The 22756-nt window shown below is 36.1% G+C and overlaps 1 protein-coding gene across 1 annotated transcript in view; it reads left to right on the top strand.

The window, feature by feature from the left end:
* LRP1B (LDL receptor related protein 1B) overlaps nt 1–22756 on the top strand; it is a 2715774-nt gene that overhangs the window by 2430684 nt on the left and 262334 nt on the right. Inside the window, exon 72 of the mRNA XM_053698264.1 lies at nt 8932–9064. Within this exon, the coding sequence (XP_053554239.1) occupies nt 8932–9064 (133 nt within the window). The remainder of the gene's footprint in view (nt 1–8931; nt 9065–22756) is intronic.

Raw genomic sequence — 22756 nt, 5'->3', positions numbered from 1 at the left:
AAAAGCGCTAACTGCCCTTTTAAGGGCAATGCCCGTCCAAATGCCTTTTTAAGGGCAATGGGGAACTTAGGTTTTTTTAGATAGTATTTTATTTGGGGGGTTGGTTGTGTGGGTGGTGGGTTTTACTGTTGGGGGGGTTGTTTGTATTTTTTTTTACAGGTAAAAGAGCTGATTACTTTGGGACAATGCCCTGCAAAAGGCCCTTTTAAGGGCTATTGGTAGTTTAGTTTAGGCTAGGGTTTTTTTATTTTGGGGGGGCTTTTTTATTTTGATAGGGCTATTAGATTAGGTGTCATTAGTATAAATATCTTGTAATTTATTTATTATTTTCTGTAATTTAGTTTTTCTTTTTTTTGTACTTTAGCTAATTTAAAGGGACATGAAACCCAAATTTTTTCTTTACTGATTTAGAAAGAGCATACAATTATAAACAACGTTCTAATTTACTTCTATTATCTATTTTGCTTCATTCTCTTGATATTCTTTGCTGAAAAGCATATCTAGATGTGCTTAGTAGCTGCTGATTGGTAGATGCACATAGATGCCTCCTGTGATTGGTTCACCGTGTGCATAGCTATTTCTTCATTAAAGCATATCTAAAGAATGAAGCAAATTAGGTAATAGAAGTAAATTGGAATGTTGTTTAAAATTATATTCTCTACCTTAATCATGAAAGAAAATGTTTGGTTATAGTGTCCCTTTAATTTAATTTATTTAATTGTTTTTAATTTAGTTAATTTATTTAATTGTAGGATTGGGTTAGGTGTTATTGTAATTTAGGTTAGGTTTTATTTTACAGGTACTTTTGTATTTATTTTAGCTAGGTAGTTATTACATAGTTAATAACTATTTAATAACTATTCTACCTAGTTAAAATAAATACAAACTTGCCTGTAAAATAAAAATAAACCCTAAGATAGCTACAATGTAACTATTAGTTATATTGTAGCTAGCTTAGGGTTTATTTTATAGGTATTTAGTTTTAAATAGGAATTATTTAGGTAATAATAGTAATTTTTATTAAGATTTATTGTAATTATATTTGTTAGGGGGTGTTAGGGTTAGACTTAGGTCTAGAGGTTAATACATTTAGTATAGTGGCGGCAATGTTGGGGGCGGCAGATTAAGGGTTAATAAATGTAGGTAGATGGCGGCAATGTTAGGGATGGCAGATTAGGGTTTAATAATATTTAACTAGTGTTTGCGAGGTGGGAGTGCGGCGGTTTAGAGGTTAATATGTTTATTATAGTGGCTGTGACGTTGGGGCAGCAGATTAGGGGTTAATAAGTGTAGGTAGGTTGCGGTGACATTGGGGGCAGCAGATTAACTATTAAATAACTACCTAGCTAAAATAAATACAAAAGTACCTGTAAAATAAAACCTAACCTAAGTTACAATAACACCTAACCTAACCCTACAATTAAATAAATTAGCTAAATTAAAAACAATTAAATAAATTAAATTAAATTAGTTAAAGTACAAAAAACCCCCACTAAATTACAGAAAATAATAAACAAATACAAGATATTTAAACTAATTACACTTAATCTAATAGCCCTATCAAAATAAAAAAAGCCCCCCCAAAATAAAAAACCCTAGCCTAAACTAAACTATCAATTGCCATTAGAAGGGCCTTTTGCGGGGCATTGCCCCAAAGTAATCAGCTCTTTTACCTGTAAAAAAACAAAAACAAACCCCCCAACAGTAAAACCCACCACCCACACAACCAACCCCCCAAATAAAATACTATCTAAAAAAAACTAAGCTCCCCATTGCCCTGAAAAAGGCATTTGGATGGGCATTGCCCTTAAAAGGGCAGTTAGCTCTTTTGCGGCCCAAACCCTAATCTAAAAAATAAAACCCACCCAATACACCCTTAAAAAAACCTAACACTAACCTCCTGAAGATCGACTTACTGTTCTGAAGACCGGACATCCATCCTCAAGGAAGCGGCAGAAGTCTTCATCCAACTGGGTCGAAGTCCTCAACGAAGCCGGGAGAAGTCTTCATCCAAGCCGGGTGAAGTGGTCCTCCAGACGGGCAGAAGTCTTTATCCAGATGGCATCTTCTATCTTCATCCATCCGACGCGGAGCGGCTCCATCTTCAAGACATCCTCTTCATCCAGAGTCTTCTTACTGAATGACGGTTCCTTTAAGTGACATCATCCAAGATGGCGTCCCTTAGATTCCGATTGGCTGATAGAATTCTATCAGCCATTCGAAATTAAGGTAGAAAAAATCCTATTGGCTGATGCAATCAGCCAATAGGATTGAAGTTCAATCCTATTGGCTGTTCCAATCAGCCAATAGAATGCGAGCTCAATCCTATTGGCTGATTGGATCAGCCAATAGGATTGAAGTTCAATCCTATTGGATGATTGCATCAGCCAATAGGATTTTTTCTAAATGTGTGGGTGAGTAGAGCGCTGGAACTATAGAGATCCCAAACACCCTATAAATATAAGATCCTTCGGTCTTATGAGATAGATTATCTAGGTTAGGGGGTATATAGGGGCGTTGTTACCAGCTTAAGGGATCGTTCTCGGCTATATAAATGTGAATTTTCAATTTCCCTGTATAGTGATATTACGTGATATTTATAAATATACTTAAAAATATATGTTTAAAAATTGATAAATAAAGTGGAAATTTTGTATCAATATATATGTCAAGTGGAGATGGGATGTTAAATGTTCCTAATATTGGATACAATCTAAAAATATGTGTACTCAGTGTGAATAAACTATTGCAAAAACTTGTGTTAAATTTGATCCTGAATTTCAAAACTTAATAAAGTGGAACCTCTAAAGAATATATGTGTACTTAGTGTGAATAAACTGTTGCAAAAACTACCTTTTCTACCTTAATTCCGATTGGATGATAGAATTCTATCAGCCAATCTGAATCTAATGGACGTCATCTTGGATGAAGACTTCTCCCGGCTTCGTTGAGGACTTCTGCCCGATTGGATGAAGACTTCTGCCGCTTCCTTGAGGATGGTTGTCCACCCTTAAAAAAGGGATTGATGTCCCTTTTTGTAAGGATGTATTGGGTGGTTTTTATTTTTTAGATTAGGGTTTGGGCCGCAAAAGCGCTAACTGCCCTTTTAAGGGCAATGCCCGTCCAAATGCCTTTTTAAGGGCAATGGGGAACTTAGGTTTTTTTAGATAGTATTTTATTTGGGGGGTTGGTTGTGTGGGTGGTGGGTTTTACTGTTGGGGGGGTTGTTTGTATTTTTTTTTACAGGTAAAAGAGCTGATTACTTTGGGACAATGCCCTGCAAAAGGCCCTTTTAAGGGCTATTGGTAGTTTAGTTTAGGCTAGGGTTTTTTTTATTTTGGGGGGGCTTTTTTATTTTGATAGGGCTATTAGATTAGGTGTCATTAGTATAAATATCTTGTAATTTATTTATTATTTTCTGTAATTTAGTTTTTCTTTTTTTTGTACTTTAGCTAATTTAAAGGGACATGAAACCCAAATTTTTTCTTTACTGATTTAGAAAGAGCATACAATTATAAACAACGTTCTAATTTACTTCTATTATCTATTTTGCTTCATTCTCTTGATATTCTTTGCTGAAAAGCATATCTAGATGTGCTTAGTAGCTGCTGATTGGTAGATGCACATAGATGCCTCCTGTGATTGGTTCACCGTGTGCATAGCTATTTCTTCATTAAAGCATATCTAAAGAATGAAGCAAATTAGGTAATAGAAGTAAATTGGAATGTTGTTTAAAATTATATTCTCTACCTTAATCATGAAAGAAAATGTTTGGTTATAGTGTCCCTTTAATTTAATTTATTTAATTGTTTTTAATTTAGTTAATTTATTTAATTGTAGGATTGGGTTAGGTGTTATTGTAATTTAGGTTAGGTTTTATTTTACAGGTACTTTTGTATTTATTTTAGCTAGGTAGTTATTACATAGTTAATAACTATTTAATAACTATTCTACCTAGTTAAAATAAATACAAACTTGCCTGTAAAATAAAAATAAACCCTAAGATAGCTACAATGTAACTATTAGTTATATTGTAGCTAGCTTAGGGTTTATTTTATAGGTATTTAGTTTTAAATAGGAATTATTTAGGTAATAATAGTAATTTTTATTAAGATTTATTGTAATTATATTTGTTAGGGGGTGTTAGGGTTAGACTTAGGTCTAGAGGTTAATACATTTAGTATAGTGGCGGCAATGTTGGGGGCGGCAGATTAAGGGTTAATAAATGTAGGTAGATGGCGGCAATGTTAGGGATGGCAGATTAGGGTTTAATAATATTTAACTAGTGTTTGCGAGGTGGGAGTGCGGCGGTTTAGAGGTTAATATGTTTATTATAGTGGCTGTGACGTTGGGGCAGCAGATTAGGGGTTAATAAGTGTAGGTAGGTTGCGGTGACATTGGGGGCAGCAGATTAAGGGTTAATAAATGCAATGTATGTGTTGGCGATGTTGGGGACAGCAGATTAGGGGTTAATACATATAATGTAGGTGGCGGTGGTGTCCGGAGCAGTAGATTAGGGGTTAATAAGTATAATGTAGGTGTCGGCGATGTCGGGGGTGGCAGATTAGGGGTTAATAAGTGTAAAATTAGGGGTGTTTAGACTCGGGGTTCATATTAGGTTGTTAGGTGTAAACATAACTTTTATTTCCCCATAGGAATCAATGGGGCTGCGTTACTGAGTTTATGCTGCTTTTTTGCAGGTGTTAGACTTTTTCTCAGCCAGCAATCCCTGTTGATTCCTATGGGGAAATCGTGCATGAGCACGTACGACCAGCTCACCTCTGACTTAAGCAGCGCTGGTATTAAAGTGCGGTATGGAGCACAATTTTGCTCAATGCTCACTTCTTGTCTTTTACCGCCGGGTTTGTGAAAATCTGTAATACCAGCGCTGCAGGTAAGTGAGCGGTGAAAGAAAACTGCTCGTTAGCACCACATAGCCTCTAACACAAAACTCGTAATCTGGCCGATAGTATCTGGAGTACCCCAATTCAAAACAAGAAACAAGAATGGAATCATGGAGTCTAATGTGGTGAATATGGCCAAAAACATATTGCACATAAGACACATAGTCGAGGATAATGACTCAAAGCAACTTATGAAGGCCACTGATTTAGAAGGTCTTATGAGATACCTATGGTGTATGATTTACATTCCAAATAAAGTGTGAGGTCAGAATGAAAACATATTGCCTTTATAATATCCACAATAAAACAATTATAACACTTGCCACATGACATGATAGCTAAAAACATGGTTGACTTTGCAGAGAATAAAAAGGATTATAAAGAAATTGATTTTCCCTGTTCTTAGAAAACCAAGAAGATTTTTAATAGCCTTGAAAACTGCATTGTGAGATACTGACACACTCTTTAGCCGTAAGCTTTGTGTAAATCTACAGACCATAGCAGTTTTAATTATAGACTAACAGTTAATCAGGAAACAACCCGGCAAGAAACCAAATCTGAAAACACTTCTAGTTCTATAAGACCTTCAGTCCTAAAGAATCTGAAATGGAATATGAATAACAGAATAGAGATTCATATCTTATTGCTGTATGCATCCTGCATAAGTCATTGATATAATCCATGAATTCATCCAGGTTATATGATTTAAAGTCTCATTTTTTATCTAACTGTGGTGACCTTTCTGATGAGCTCATTGAGGAATTAACAAAAATGTAAAGCAGGAAAAGGGATACTCATCTATCCCATAAAAAACAGCTATCACACCTGAGTTGACCTGCTATTCTCATATACACGTTTGTAAAGTGTAATGGATATAAAAAAATAAAATGATTTAACTGAAGGAAAGCCAAGCTCTTCAGCCCATGGAGGAGGGAATCTATGATACAGTTGTGCTCATAAGTTTACATACCCTGGCAGAATTTATGATTTCTTGGCCATTTTTCAGAGAATATGAATGATAACACAAAAACGTTTCTTTCACTCATGGTTAGTGTTTGGCTGAAGCCATTTATTATCAATCAACTGTGTTTACTCTTTTTAAATCATAATGACAACAGAAACTATCCAAATGACCCTGATACAAAGTTTACATACCCTGGTGATTTTGGCCTGATAACATGCACGCAAGTTGACACAAAAGGGTTTGAATGGCTATTAAAGGTAACCATCCTCACATGTGATCTGTTTGCTTGTAATTAGTGTGTGTGTATAAAAGGTCAATGAGTTTCTGGACTCCTGACAGACGCTTGCATCTTTCACTGCACTGACATTTCTGGATTCTGTGTCATGGGGAAAGAAAGAATTGTCAAAGGATCTGTGGGAAAAAGGTAGTTGAACTGTATAAAACAGGAAAGGGATATAAAAAGATATCCAAGGAATTGAGAACAGCAGTGTTCAAACTCTAATCAAAAAGTGGAAGATGAGGCGTTCTGTTTGATAACATACTGCATTCATCTTGCCATCAATTCTGACCAAATTTCCTGTGCCTTTGTAGCTCACACATCCCCAAAACATCAGCGAACCACGTTTGTGTTTCACAGTAGGAATGGTGTACCTTTCATCATAGGCCTTGTTGACTCCTCTCCAAATGTAGCATTTATGGTTGTGACCTAAAAGCTAAATTTTGGTCTCATCACTCTAAATGACTTTGTGCCAGAAGGTTTGAGGCTTGTCTCTGTGCTGTTTGGCTTATTATAAGTGGGATACTTTGTGGCATTTGCGTAGTAATGGCTTTCTTCTGGTGGCTCGACCATGCAGCCCATCTTTCTTCAAGTGCCTCCTTATTGTGCATCTTAAAACAGCCACACCACATGTTTTCAGAGAGTCATGTATTTCACCTGAAGTTATTTGTGGGTTTGTCTATGCATCCTGAATAATTTTCCTGGCAGTTGTGGCTGAAATTTTAGTTGGTCTACCTGATCGTGGTTTGGTTTCAACAGAACCCCTCATTTTCCAGTTCTTGATTAGAGTTTGAACACTGCTGATTTGCATTCTCAATTACTTGGATATCTTTTTATATCCCTTTCCTGTTTTATACAGTTCAACTACCTTTTCCCGCAGATCCTTTGACAATTTCTTTTGCTTTCCCCATGACTCAGAATCCAGAATTGTCAGTGCAGCGCTGGATGAAAGATGCAAGGGTCTGTCAGGAGTCCAGAAACTCATTGACCTTTTATACACACATACGAATTACAAGCAAACAGATTACAGGTGAGGATGGTTACCTTTAATAGCCATTCAAACCCCTTTGTGTCAACTTGTGTGCATGTTATCAGGCCAAAATCACCAGGATATGTAAGCTTTTGATCAGGGTCATTTGGTTTGTTTCTGTTGTCATTATGATTGAAAAAGAGTAAACACAGTTGATTGATAATAAATGGCTTCAGCCAAACACTAACCTTGAGTGAAAGAAAAGTTTTCGTGTTATCATTCATATTCTCTGAAAAATGGCCAAGAAATCATACATTTTGCCAGGATATGTAAACTTATGAGCACAACGGTATGGTCTAGGAAAGTGTTGACAATAGATGAGCCACTCTTCATTCAGCCACAAGTGTTTCATCCTGGAGTCCTTGTGAACATTAAAAGGAAAGGCCACTGTAAAGTATTTCCAGTGAGGAGAACAAATCTCTTACTACTTCAAGACTTCCCAGTGACACTTATAGGGATTTGGTAAAGTAATCAATCTTAGACCTGAAACCTGTTTTATAAGGTTGTACAAGCACTGAAAGAACAATAAATACATTACTGATATTGTCAAGATTCCATTGCAATACTAAAAGCATGTGTTAAAAGCAAATACATCCAATCCTGAGATTCTCCAGTTTTTATTTTCATATACAAATATTATTTAAAAGTTCACTACCAAGATAAAACATCACTGAACATGCCCTAAGGATAATTGATAATTTCCATCCACCATTTTTCTCTACAGAGAAAATAATTAGTTGAGGCAATCAAGCTTCAAGCAACGGAGAAATAGTTTATGTGTAAGCCAGTGATCATCCTCAAAATGCTAATTTATGGTATTTTCTCTAAACATGTGCAAAGGATGGAATGGCCAGTTAGTTATCAAATGTGTAAGGAGGAATAGGTTGGGTGGTCAGACAACACAGCAATTATGCAATTTTATCATTTTTTTTATTATTAGAAATACTTAGCTTTGAATCCTCAGCTGTTTACACAACAACACTGAATTGTTGCCCTAATCACAACAACTAAGCAAAAGATCAGGCTCTGGTGTAAAGTTAAGTGGGCTCCCTTTATTGCATTGTTTTTAACCCCCCCCCCTACTAAAAGCATTATATTGCACATTATATTACCCATAAAAACTGTTAGTTTACCTTATTATACTTTACCTCAGTAAAATAATAATGCTGTTAAATGAAAAAAAGGTGTAATGAATGAGACTATGGGGATATTAGTCTTTTTTTTTATTTAATGGAAAAATAGAACATACATTTGTAATATATCCCTGCTTTGAAGTATAATTTACATTATATTACCAGCAGCTAACTTCATTCCAATATACACCATTAGAGGTAGTCTTGCATGGCTACATACAGGTAATATTGTTGTATGCACATATGTGCAGTCATATTGTACTGTATATCAACTGAATTTATACATATACAGTCACAAGATAATGGAAAACACTCTCAAAGTGTTTCAATTTGAAATAAAAACTATGCTCTTGAAGTATACCCTAACATATACAATATAATTACAAAACAACTAAAGAAAATGTAGAGAAATCCCAAATACTGGCTTTAACATGTCATTTACTTGTATTACATGATGTGAGTTTTTTTTAAATTCAAAACAACAATGCATCTGTTAAAGTGTCATCTTGTTTATTAGGAGTGTCACAGTATGGTGCAATGATAATCTATGAATGGCTTACTGTCTATATTGTTTTGACTTTACGAGGTTCAGGGAAACTTTTTTGTTTTTGTTTCCTCTACAGACTGATTGTGTGACAGAATGTAAAGAAAATCAGTTTCGATGTAGAAATAAAGCCTACTGTATCCCACTGAGATGGCTTTGTGATGGGATTCACGACTGTGTGGATGGAAGTGATGAAGATAATTGTGACAGAGGTTAGAATTGTTTCTATTTAATTCATCTGCTTGTTTCTCTGTTATATCACTTGCAACAAAGTTCTAATAAATTAGCAGTACCAAAGTGTGCTCTGAAGTTGATAAAGTAAATGTTTTGGGAACATGCCATGGATTAATTCAATAAATCTTTACCTGCTTAATTTGAGAGATTTGGTTGGAAACTGCTATGTGACAGACAAGTTTTTTTTTTTTTTCCTGCCCTTTTAATTTCTTTCTTATTAATTTTCATGCCAGGCAAGAATTCATTTGTTTATCCCATATCAATTAAAAATATTCTCTAGGCAAGGAATGATACACATGGAAATTGTATCTTCTGCATGTGTGTCCTTAAGCTACATTCTTAAGACAAGTGATTTGCTGAATTTCTTAATAGTCTTAGCATTTGCAAACATCTAACAAACAGAGGAATGGAATATGATATTCACCTGCTAAATAAGGCTTATATTATTTATTTCTATGCTTCTGGAGTTTTTTTGTTGTTGTTTATTAATACATACATAATATGTGTGTGTGTGCGTGTATATATATATATATATATATAAATATATATATATATATATAACATACAGATTCCTAGTAGCTGACGTATCATCTTTATATATGTCCATACTACATGAGAGAGGTATAACAGTTTTAGAGAATATGTTTGATTTATATCGTATTTTTTGAACCCACAACAAAACAGTTCTTATTAAGGGCTATAGAGTACTTACTGACACATCATTTTTTCATGTTTCAAAGGGATTTCTATCTGCAGGGACGTGGGACAGCTATGGGGGCAAAATTTGCTCCCTCTTATGCCAATCTCTTTATGTGATGGTGGGAGCTGTCCCACGTCTATGCAGATGGAAATCCTTTTAAAGATAACATCATACAATATTATCACTATATTGATGACTTGATATTTATTATAGATGGTGATGAGGAAATGGCTAAACATTTCTGTCAGTACTTAAACACCAATGGATGTGGGGATCTCATTCATAGTTGAGAACAGTGTACATTCCATAAACTTTCTGGATATACAGATAATGGCAGATAATGGACATATCAGTACCACATGGTGCTCGGACAAAATTCCGACAGACAAAATGCCGAAACACATTCGTCCGTCAGACATATGTCCGATATACACTGCTTCCGACTGCACGCCGAACAGCACAATCACGCAATCACATAATTGTCATCAGTATAAAAGCGGAAAATTTAAATATATATTGTGGCTACTGAGGTAAAAAAAACAACACAAACACTTAAATAAATAAATTAAAAAAAAACATCAAATTAAAAAAATGGAGTTCATAAAGACGTGTAAAGGAGGAAGAAAAATGTTATATGAAGGTTATGCATACATTGTAGACAAAAAAAAAGAAAATGTCACATATTGGAGATGTGAAAAAAACGGTTTTTGTGGAGGAAGGCTAAAAACCATTAATGATATAATTGAAAAAGATGCATCAAATCATTCACATCCACCTAATGCAGCAAGAATTTTATCTATGAAAACAATTGAAAAAATAAAAGAAGTTGCTAAAAATTCAGAAGAAGTAACATCAAGCATAATACAAAATTGCACATCTAATTTCCCCCTTGAAGCAGCAGGAGCTCTACCTAAAAAAGAAATTCTTGCCAGAATGGTACGTCGACATCGAACAACACCAAATGGAAACATTTTAAATGATGATTTAAGAAAAACAACCAGAGGAGAAAATTTCATCATGCACGAAAGTGAAAATTTAATCATTCTGTCTACTAAAAAAAATGTAGATCTTCTTTCAAAAAAACAACACTGGCTCTGTGACGGAACATTTGACTCAGCTCCTTTAGGTTTTCAGTTGTATACAATACATGTTTTAATAGAAGATAATCACAAAGAAGGCAGGATCCAGCTTTGGTGTATAATAAAATCCAATTTTATTAGGTTTGTTAGGTTTGTTTAAAACGCCAAACAGGCTATAGAAACAGCACAAACAGAGTAGGTGTGTGAGCGTGACACCAGGGCTTACATGTTTCGGCCCGCAGCCGTAATCATAGCCATAGGTGTCATGCAGGTGAGTGCATACTTAAAAAGGTAATAGTAAAATGTGATTGGACAAGAATACAAATTCGAAATACGCCCACACTCCACAGGTAGAAAGGGAATTAACCCTTGTTTCCCCTGATATAGAACAACACGTGTAAATACATTAGCAGATCAATATATGTACAAAATAGTATAATCTCCAAAACAACATTAGTAAATGATATGAATGTTAGAAATGTTAAAAACATTGGCCATATAGACCTCACAGAATACTATGTAAATATAAGAATAGAAGATATACACATATAATATACTGCACTTAATGTACTATACTTCAGAATACGGTACAAAATGTATAATATGTTTACCTCATAACACTTAACACTTCAAATACACAATCTTGTATAGTTTAACCCCTGCCTACCAGATAAATAATAATAGAATATGTAATATAGTATCAATGCACCTTAATTTTATATATATATAATAGTGCTAGTGGCTGGCTATGGTACTATATAAACCTTATAAATTGTGTATTAGAGGATAAAATAGGAGGATATGGGGAGAAACATAATATATAGTTCGGTTATGAATGAGAGTCAAAAAGGATGTGGAATATAAAATTAAATAAAAATGAAAATGTAAAAAATGAAAGTAAAAAACGCTGGAATGAAGTGTACGTGCTCAGTATGATATATGCCCTAAAAGTACGGTCCTAGATGGCTGATACTAGGAAAATGTAAGAGAAATATATATATATACACAAACATCACAAATATAGCATAGTAATATCCTGATGATGAGCAGTAGTGCTTAAGGATATTTGTATATACATATACACTACTCCATATAAGGGCCACATTCAAGTGAAGGTATATAAACCCATAATTGCAGTAATACCAATAGTTGCACAGGATGGTAATTGGATAGTGCCTGAAATGTATAATATGTTATACTATATATTATATAAGGCATGGTGGACATTACAGCAGGGCTAGCTAATGTGGCTATTTCCAGAAATTAATTAAATCGTATCTGGAGTTTAATCCTAAAGGAAGTCTAGTTTTTAACGTATAAATCCAATATACTTCCCTTTTGGCAAGTATATTCTCTAAGTTGCCACCCCTCTTCGGCACCTTGGCTTGTTCTATTGCCAGCCATTTAAAAGAATTTAAGCTACATCTGTGTTTAGTGGCAAAATGTTGAACCAGAGGTGTACTTGACGTGCCTTTAGTAATTGTGGAAAAGTGTTCTCTGATACGTGAATTGATGTCCCTCGAGGTTAACCCTACATACTGGATATTACATAAGGTGCATATAATAATATATATGACATCCGTACTTTGGCAATTGAGGCAAGTTTTAATGGGATATGTCTGACCAGTTGTTGTAGAGGTAAATTCTTTAGTAACCCAAGCAAAATCACAGGGTTTACACTTTTTATGGCCGCATTTAAACATGCCTAAATGTTGTAGACATGAGCTAGTAGGTTGTAATGTCTGTTTGAGTTCTGTTGGCGACAGCATAGATGCTAGTGTGGGGCTTTTTCTGTATGAACACCTGACCCCTTGTTTCACGGTGTCAATCAGCTTATCATCAGCTGCCAGTAGAGGGAAATGTTTCTTAACTATATTACAAATCTGTGAGTATTGTGTACTGTATGTTGTCACAAAGTGTACACCTTGAAAATCGCTGTGAGTTTGTTTGGGTTTGTCTTTCAAAAGTTGATCCCTATCTAGCTTGTCCACAGCTGATCTAGCTTGTTTGATGTGTCTGCGTGTATATTTTCTTTCTTTAAGCCTCTTCTCAAGGCAATCAGCCTCCTGCACATAATCCACAGTGTTGCTACAGTTCCTCTTTAGCCTAGAAAATTGGCCCTTTGCAACAGCATATGATGTATTTTTGGGATGGCAACTGGAAGCGTGTAGGAGGGTGTTGCCAGAGATGGGCTTGCGATATACTTTAGAGGTGATTTGTCCACTACTTTCTCCTGTAAGGCATAGGTCTAAGTAATTAATAGACTTTGTGTCTGTAACGTAAGTGAAACTTAAGTTTAAATCGTTATTATTAATCATTTCCATGAAAGACAATATATCTACAGGAGACCCTGACCAGATAAAAAGAAGGTCATCTATGTAGCGTTTAAAAAAACAAATATGTGATCTGTATGGGTTACTGTGGTCTAAGATGTTGTCTAGCTCCCATTTGCCAAGAAATAAATTTGCATAGGAGGGGGCGTATTTCGCCCCCATGGCCGTTCCACATCTCTGAACATAGTATTGCCCTTCAAAGGTGAAAAAATTGTGAGTCAAAAGAAATTCTAGGATTCTCAGAACGTAGTCTTGGAAATCAGGTGTGTATTCTGTATGTGTAGTCAAAAAATACCTAACTGCCTCAATACCTTTATTATGTGGAATTCTGGAATATAGAGAAACCACATCCACTGAAAGCCAGTGATAGTTTGTTTGCCAATTTGTGTCCGTTAGCAAATTGAGTACATGCTTTGAATCCCTGGTATATGAGGGTAGTTGGTTAACCAGAGGTTGTAAAATGGCATCAAGGCACTGGGACAATCTTTCAAATAAGGAGTCTATGCCGCTAACTATTGGGCGGCCCTTTACATCAGTTAATGATTTATGGACCTTGGGGAACATATGGAACACTGGGATCCTAGGATATTTGACATAAAGATAGTCTGCTGTATTTTCATCCAAAAAACCATGTTCCACACCATCATCTAGGATACCACATAGGAGTTTCTTATACTCATTTGTTGGATTTCTGGGTAAGAGTGAGTAATCAGAAGGATTACTTAGCTGTCTGAGAGCTTCTGACACATAATCTTTCCTATCAAGGACTACAATAGTGCCGCCCTTATCTGACGGTCTAATCACAAGATTTGGTTGTTGTTGTAATGACCTGAGTGCTTGGGATTGTCTTTTGGTCAGATTATTTGCTGTACTATCTATAGTCTCCTTCAGTTTCTGTAGGTCTGCCTCTACTCGTGCGTGGAATGTCTCTACTATTGGCCCTCTGTTTTGTATCGGGTAGAAGGTAGATTTATTTTTGAATGAAAAAGCCCTATTCAGTGTTCCAGATGCACTGTTACTCTCTATGGCTAGATTTTGTAGAGATATAAGATCACAGACTTCTGAAAATGTGTTTATACCTGTGCAAGTTGTAGTATGGACACTAGTTGATTCAGAGTGGGTGATCTCATATGGAGTGTCTGCAAAATGTTTCTTAAGTGTGATATTCCTTACAAATTTGTTGATATCAATGAGTGTTTGGAAAATGTCAAAGCTTGTAGTAGGTGCAAAACCTAAACCTAGAGACAATACATCTATTTGCTCTTTAGTCAGTGTAGTTGAGGATAAGTTTACCACACTATTTATTTGTATTTGGTCTGTGTGCGGTTGCCCCGTACAGGGTATCTCTCTTGGCTGTTGTAAGGTGTCCCCCCTATACCCTGCAAAGGTGGACCTATTGGAAAAACCTGATTTAAAAGTAGCATATCTTGTGCCCCTGTGTTCCCAATGTGTGCACTCATTTGTTCATCTGGTCTGTTAGTAGGAACATATTTGGACACAGTATTTTTATCTTTGGATCTAGCTGCTTGTGGTACCAGGCTAGCAGATGTTGTGTTGGGCATGCTGGGAATATTAGAGGCATTAGCAATATTGGAGGAAACAGTGGGAACAGTGGGTACCTTTAGAATGCCCTGTTGAGTGTTAGAAATAGTGTTTGTTTGTGTTACTCTGTCTATCTCATTGTCACCACCTGAGTTATATTCGCCTCCTGAGTTATATTCATAAGACGATCTGTCTGTATCACTATCAGAGAAGCTGACCTGTTTGCGGTGACCTCTACCATGTCTGCGATTGCCTCTACGGTTTTTGTTCTGTGGTAAGCTTCGTCTATAGTTGGAACGTTGTTTTTTGTTCCAAATATACACTGAGTTTTTCTGATAATCAGTTTTATCACGTACAAACTTAATATGTTTGTTTTCCATTATGATTTGCTTACCACGGGCCAAAGACTCTTGCAGGATCTTATCGAATTTGGCAAAATCTGGATCAATACTTCTATTGTTAAACTCAATCTGAAGGGTATCTATCTCTAGTTTGATATCACTTAGTTGCTTTGTCCTATATTGTATTAATAGTAACATTAATTGGCATGAACATTCTGATAACACTGCATTCCATTTATCAACAAATTCCACATCTGTGGTATCAACCTCAAAAGTAGGAAATTTAAAAATTCTCAGTCCTCTGGGGATCATTTGGGCTTTAAGATATGATTGGAATGTCCAAATGTCCCACTGTGCCTTAGTTTCTTTAAACAGAAGGGTTTCCATAGTATCAAATAAAGTGCTGAGTGAAAGTGTCCCCTTATCCTCAGAAAATATTTTTTTCACATTCTGTGGAAAAGTCACTACGTGTTGTAGCCGGTCTCAGGGAAAAATATTGTTGTTGTGCTGTTTCTTCCATTATAATTCTATAGCAATCGTATTAATTAAATGTTCACTGTTATAGTGGATAGTCAATATATAGTAGTAAATAGTAGAATAGAGCCCCTGTATTTGTATACTGCAATGAAGAGTTTCTCTGGGTATCACCAGTAATACCCCAAATAAATGAGAAATATGAAAGGATGAGAAAAGCTCTTCAAATATGCAACTCCACTGCAAACTAACATATGCAACAGTCTATTTCGTTGTTCCCGGGACTTACCCCAAATGAGTACTGCCGCCCCTGTAGTTGCGACTTGGCAGTATGATCTTTACCACAAAGATGCTCTGGATATGCCGGGTGACCTACGTGGTCAGACCGAAACCTTGTCGGTGGGCTAATAGCTCCAAGTAAACGGCACTCACATGAGACTCCAGCAGCGCTTCTGGCTTGCCATACGGACTTTCAGCGTCGATCGTGACGTCACAAGGTTCTCCGGTTGGGGGGCGGTGCTCTCTGTCTTCACCCGGGTTTACAACAGGATACAGGTGAACAGGGGCTAAAGCGGATCCCAAGCTGGTGTGGATACGAACAATCACAAAGAAGGCAGGATCCAGCTTTGGTGTATAATAAAATCCAATTTTATTAGGTTTGTTAGGTTTGTTTAGAACGCCAAACAGGCTATAGAAACAGCACAAACAGAGTAGGTGTGTGAGCGTGACACCAGGGCTTACATGTTTCGGCCCGCAGCCGTAATCATAGCCATAGGTGTCATGCAGGTGAGTGCATACTTAAAAAGGTAATAGTAAAATGTGATTGGACAAGAATACAAATTCGAAATACGCCCACACTCCACAGGTAGAAAGGGAATTAACCCTTGTTTCCCCTGATATAGAACAACACGTGTAAATACATTAGCAGATCAATATATGTACACAATAGTATAATCTCCAAAACAACATTAGTAAATGATATGAATGTTAGAAATGTTAAAAACATTGGCCATATAGACCTCACAGAATACTATGTAAATATAAGAATAGAAGATATACACATATAATATACTGCACTTAATGTACTATACTTCAGAATACGGTACAAAATGTATAATATGTTTACCTCATAACACTTAACACTTCAAATACACAATCTTGTATAGTTTAACCCCTGCCTACCAGATAAATAATAATAGAATATGTAATATAGTATCAATGCACCTTAATTTTATATATATATAATAGTGCTAGTGGCTGGCTATGGTACTATATAAACCTTATAAATTGTGTATTAGAGGATAAAATAGGAGGATATGGGGAGAAACATAATATATAGTTCGGTTATGAATGAGAGTCAAAAAGGATGTGGAATATAAAATTAAATAAAAATGAAAATGTAAAAAATGAAAGTAAAAAACGCTGGAATGAAGTGTACGTGCTCAGTATGATATATGCCCTAAAAGTACGGTCCTAGATGGCTGATACTACGAAAATGTAAGAGAAATATATATATATACACAAACATCACAAATATAGCATAGTAATATCCTGATGATGAGCAGTAGTGCTTAAGGATATTTGTATATACATATACACTACTCCATATAAGGGCCACATTCAAGTGAAGGTATATAAACCCATAATTGCAGTAATACCAATAGTTGCACAGGATGGTAATTGGATAGTGCCTGAAATGTATAATATGTTATACTATATATTATATAAGGCATGGTGGACATTACAGCAGGGCTAGCTAATGTGGCTATTCCCAGAAATTAATTAAATCGTATCTGGAGTTTAATCCTAAAGGAAGTCTAGTTTTTAACGTATAAATCCAATATACTTCCCTTTTGGCAAGTATATTCTCTAAGTTGCCACCCCTCTTCGGCACCTTGGCTTGTTCTATTGCCAGCCATTTAAAAGAATTTAAGCTACATCTGTGTTTAGTGGCAAAATGTTGAACCAGAGGTGTACTTGACGTGCCTTTAGTAATTGTGGAAAAGTGTTCTCTGATACGTGAATTGATGTCCCTCGAGGTTAACCCTACATACTGGATATTACATAAGGTGCATATAATAATATATATGACATCCGTACTTTGGCAATTGAGGCAAGTTTTAATGGGATATGTCTGACCAGTTGTTGTAGAGGTAAATTCTTTAGTAACCCAAGCAAAATCACAGGGTTTACACTTTTTATGGCCGCATTTAAACATGCCTAAATGTTGTAGCCATGAGCTAGTAGGTTGTAATGTCTGTTTGAGTTCTGTTGGCGACAGCATAGATGCTAGTGTGGGGCTTTTTCTGTATGAACACCTGACCCCTTGTTTCACGGTGTCAATCAGCTTATCATCAGCTGCCAGTAGAGGGAAATGTTTCTTAACTATATTACAAATCTGTGAGTATTGTGTACTGTATGTTGTCACAAAGTGTACACCTTGAAAATCGCTGTGAGTTTGTTTGGGTTTGTCTTTCAAAAGTTGATCCCTATCTAGCTTGTCCACAGCTGATCTAGCTTGTTTGATGTGTCTGCGTGTATATTTTCTTTCTTTAAGCCTCTTCTCAAGGCAATCAGCCTCCTGCACATAATCCACAGTGTTGCTACAGTTCCTCTTTAGCCTAGAAAATTGGCCCTTTGCAACAGCATATGATGTATTTTTGGGATGGCAACTGGAAGCGTGTAGGAGGGTGTTGCCAGAGATGGGCTTGCGATATACTTTAGAGGTGATTTGTCCACTACTTTCTCCTGTAAGGCATAGGTCTAAGTAATTAATAGACTTTGTGTCTGTAACGTAAGTGAAACTTAAGTTTAAATCGTTATTATTAATCATTTCCATGAAAGACAATATATCTACAGGAGACCCTGACCAGATAAAAAGAAGGTCATCTATGTAGCGTTTAAAAAAACAAATATGTGATCTGTATGGGTTACTGTGGTCTAAGATGTTGTCTAGCTCCCATTTGCCAAGAAATAAATTTGCATAGGAGGGGGCGTATTTCGCCCCCATGGCCGTTCCACATCTCTGAACATAGTATTGCCCTTCAAAGGTGAAAAAATTGTGAGTCAAAAGAAATTCTAGGATTCTCAGAACGTAGTCTTGGAAATCAGGTGTGTATTCTGTATGTGTAGTCAAAAAATACCTAACTGCCTCAATACCTTTATTATGTGGAATTCTGGAATATAGAGAAACCACATCCACTGAAAGCCAGTGATAGTTTGTTTGCCAATTTGTGTCCGTTAGCAAATTGAGTACATGCTTTGAATCCCTGGTATATGAGGGTAGTTGGTTAACCAGAGGTTGTAAAATGGCATCAAGGCACTGGGACAATCTTTCAAATAAGGAGTCTATGCCGCTAACTATTGGGCGGCCCTTTACATCAGTTAATGATTTATGGACCTTGGGGAACATATGGAACACTGGGATCCTAGGATATTTGACATAAAGATAGTCTGCTGTATTTTCATCCAAAAAACCATGTTCCACACCATCATCTAGGATACCACATAGGAGTTTCTTATACTCATTTGTTGGATTTCTGGGTAAGAGTGAGTAATCAGAAGGATTACTTAGCTGTCTGAGAGCTTCTGACACATAATCTTTCCTATCAAGGACTACAATAGTGCCGCCCTTATCTGACGGTCTAATCACAAGATTTGGTTGTTGTTGTAATGACCTGAGTGCTTGGGATTGTCTTTTGGTCAGATTATTTGCTGTACTATCTATAGTCTCCTTCAGTTTCTGTAGGTCTGCCTCTACTCGTGCGTGGAATGTCTCTATTATTGGCCCTCTGTTTTGTATCGGGTAGAAGGTAGATTTATTTTTGAATGAAAAAGCCCTATTCAGTGTTCCAGATGCACTGTTACTCTCTATGGCTAGATTTTGTAGAGATATAAGATCACAGACTTCTGAAAATGTGTTTATACCTGTGCAAGTTGTAGTATGGACACTAGTTGATTCAGAGTGGGTGATCTCATATGGAGTGTCTGCAAAATGTTTCTTAAGTGTGATATTCCTTACAAATTTGTTGATATCAATGAGTGTTTGGAAAATGTCAAAGCTTGTAGTAGGTGCAAAACCTAAACCTAGAGACAATACATCTATTTGCTCTTTAGTCAGTGTAGTTGAGGATAAGTTTACCACACTATTTATTTGTATTTGGTCTGTGTGCGGTTGCCCCGTACAGGGTATCTCTCTTGGCTGTTGTAAGGTGTCCCCCCTATACCCTGCAAAGGTGGACCTATTGGAAAAACCTGATTTAAAAGTAGCATATCTTGTGCCCCTGTGTTCCCAATGTGTGCACTCATTTGTTCATCTGGTCTGTTAGTAGGAACATATTTGGACACAGTATTTTTATCTTTGGATCTAGCTGCTTGTGGTACCAGGCTAGCAGATGTTGTGTTGGGCATGCTGGGAATATTAGAGGCATTAGCAATATTGGAGGAAACAGTGGGAACAGTGGGTACCTTTAGAATGCCCTGTTGAGTGTTAGAAATAGTGTTTGTTTGTGTTACTCTGTCTATCTCATTGTCACCACCTGAGTTATATTCGCCTCCTGAGTTATATTCATCAGACGATCTGTCTGTATCACTATCAGAGAAGCTGACCTGTTTGCGGTGACCTCTACCATGTCTGCGATTGCCTCTACGGTTTTTGTTCTGTGGTAAGCTTCGTCTATAGTTAGAACGTTGTTTTTTGTTCCAAATATACACTGAGTTTTTCTGATAATCAGTTTTATCACGTACAAACTTAATATGTTTGTTTTCCATTATGATTTGCTTACCACGGGCCAAAGACTCTTGCAGGATCTTATCGAATTTGGCAAAATCTGGATCAATACTTCTATTGTTAAACTCAATCTGAAGGGTATCTATCTCTAGTTTGATATCACTTAGTTGCTTTGTCCTATATTGTATTAATAGTAACATTAATTGGCATGAACATTCTGATAACACTGCATTCCATTTATCAACAAATTCCACATCTGTGGTATCAACCTCAAAAGTAGGAAATTTAAAAATTCTCAGTCCTCTGGGGATCATTTGGGCTTTAAAATATGATTGGAATGTCCAAATGTCCCACTGTGCCTTAGTTTCTTTAAACAGAAGGGTTTCCATAGTATCAAATAAAGTGCTGAGTGAAAGTGTCCCCTTATCCTCAGAAAAGGTTAGCCCACCGACAAGGTTTCGGTCTGACCACGTAGGTCACCCGGCATATCCAGAGCATCTTTTTGGTAAAGATCATACAGCCAAGTCGCAACTACAGGGGCGGCAGTACTCATTTGGGGTAAGTCCCGGGAACAACGAAATAGACTGTTGCATATGTTTGTTTGCAGTGGAGTTGCATATTTGAAGAGCTTTTCTCATCCTTTCATATTTCTCATTTAATAGAAGATAACCATACCATACCATTAGTATACTGCATATCAAAAAATAAAAATCAGGAAACTTATAATTTAATTTTTAGTATTATAAAAGAAAAAAATCCAGATATCAATCCTATATCAATTACTGTAGATTTTGAAAGAGCAGCAATAAATTGCATGACAAATTTTTTACAAAATACAATAATTTATGGATGCTTTTTCCATTTTTCCCAATGCCTGTGGAGAAAAATACAATCTTTGGGCTTAAAAATATGGTATTATAATGAAAAAAATGCTCTGATCATAAAATGCTTAGAAGCATTAGCATTTGTGCCAGTGGAAGATGTAGTTGAAACATTTAATGACTTTGTAAAATCAATAGAAAAACAAAACAGTAACATTTTATCTGAATTTTTAAATTATTTTGAAAAAACCTGGATTGGCGAACTACAAGAAGGTACAAGAAGAAAACCTACTTTCGATATTACGATGTGGAACACTTTTGAAAGAACAAAACTAGGGTTACCTAGAACAAACAACTCTCTAGAAGGATGGCACAGAGCATTTGACCAACGAATATCTATAACCCACCCAAGCATTTGCAGACTAGTTTCAAAAATAAGAAAAGAACAAGCAGAATGGGAGTTAACAATTGAAAAAATTGATTCTGGAGTTGAACTGAGAAAACCCAAAAAAAATATGAAATCATAAACAACAGGATAATGAAAGTTTTAGAAAAATACAGTGAATACTCAAGATTAGACTTTTTAAAGGCAATAGCACATAATATATAAGATTTACTTAAATAAATCAAGATACATTCGGCCGAGGGCAGATACGATCCAAAATTTTCTGTTACAATCAGTGACTCGGGCGCCGCAACCGCCTCTGGGAACCTATCCATGGGTCCCTACCCTCACGATGTACTTTTAACACATAATATAATTATTATAATTATAATATTATAATTAATATGTTATATATAAGTTGATTTAATTGTCTTTTGTCAGTCCACTATTAAAAATGTTATAAATGTTATATATAAGTTGATTTAATTGTCTTTTGTCAGTCCACTATTAAAAATGTTATAAAACCGTGATTTTTAAGCTTCATTCCCACCCAGCAGCCGGATAAATGTCTTTCGGAATATTGTCCGTCGGACAAATGTCCGTCGGAAAAGCGTCAGTCGGATAACAGTCCGGCCACGGTACCACATTATATAGAAAACCTTCGGCAGGAAATTCAATCCTGCAATTTGACTCCTGTCACCCTAGACATGTCCTGAAAGGCATTCCTAAGGGGGAGTACATTAGGGCCAGGAGGAATTGCACTAAAGATGAGGATTATCAGAAACAGACTCAAATCATTACTGATAGACTAAGGAACAGAGGGTATGAATCAACTTTACTTGAAAAAGTCAGAGAAGAGATAGAGCATATCCCGAGGGAAAAATTACTTGAATACAAGCAATAAAAAACAATAAAAAACAACAGTCTAATCTAAAGTTTATTACCACTTACATTTTGAATATCACAAAATCTGTAATATCATCAAAGAGTCATTGCCCATATTACACACTGACCCTATCATCAAAGAGTTAGTAGAAAAGGGGTGTGACTTTATCACTAGAAGGGGTAAAACACTGGCTAATTTCTTATCTCCTTCTGATCTGACTGTTAAAACTCAAACCACCTGGCTTAAAAAAGGGTAGGATTCTATAAATGCAGACGACCAATCTGCAAAACCTGTTCTCATGTCACAGAAGGGACAACATTCAAGTCTAATAGCACAAGACAAGAACATGACATTATTTTCTATATAAACTGTTCCACTAC

The sequence above is a fragment of the Bombina bombina genome, chromosome 1, assembly GCF_027579735.1.
Source record: "Bombina bombina isolate aBomBom1 chromosome 1, aBomBom1.pri, whole genome shotgun sequence".
NCBI classification, from domain to species: domain Eukaryota; kingdom Metazoa; phylum Chordata; class Amphibia; order Anura; family Bombinatoridae; genus Bombina; species Bombina bombina.
The sequence above is the reverse complement of the archived record's forward strand: the minus strand, read 5'-3'. Positions and strand labels throughout refer to the sequence as shown.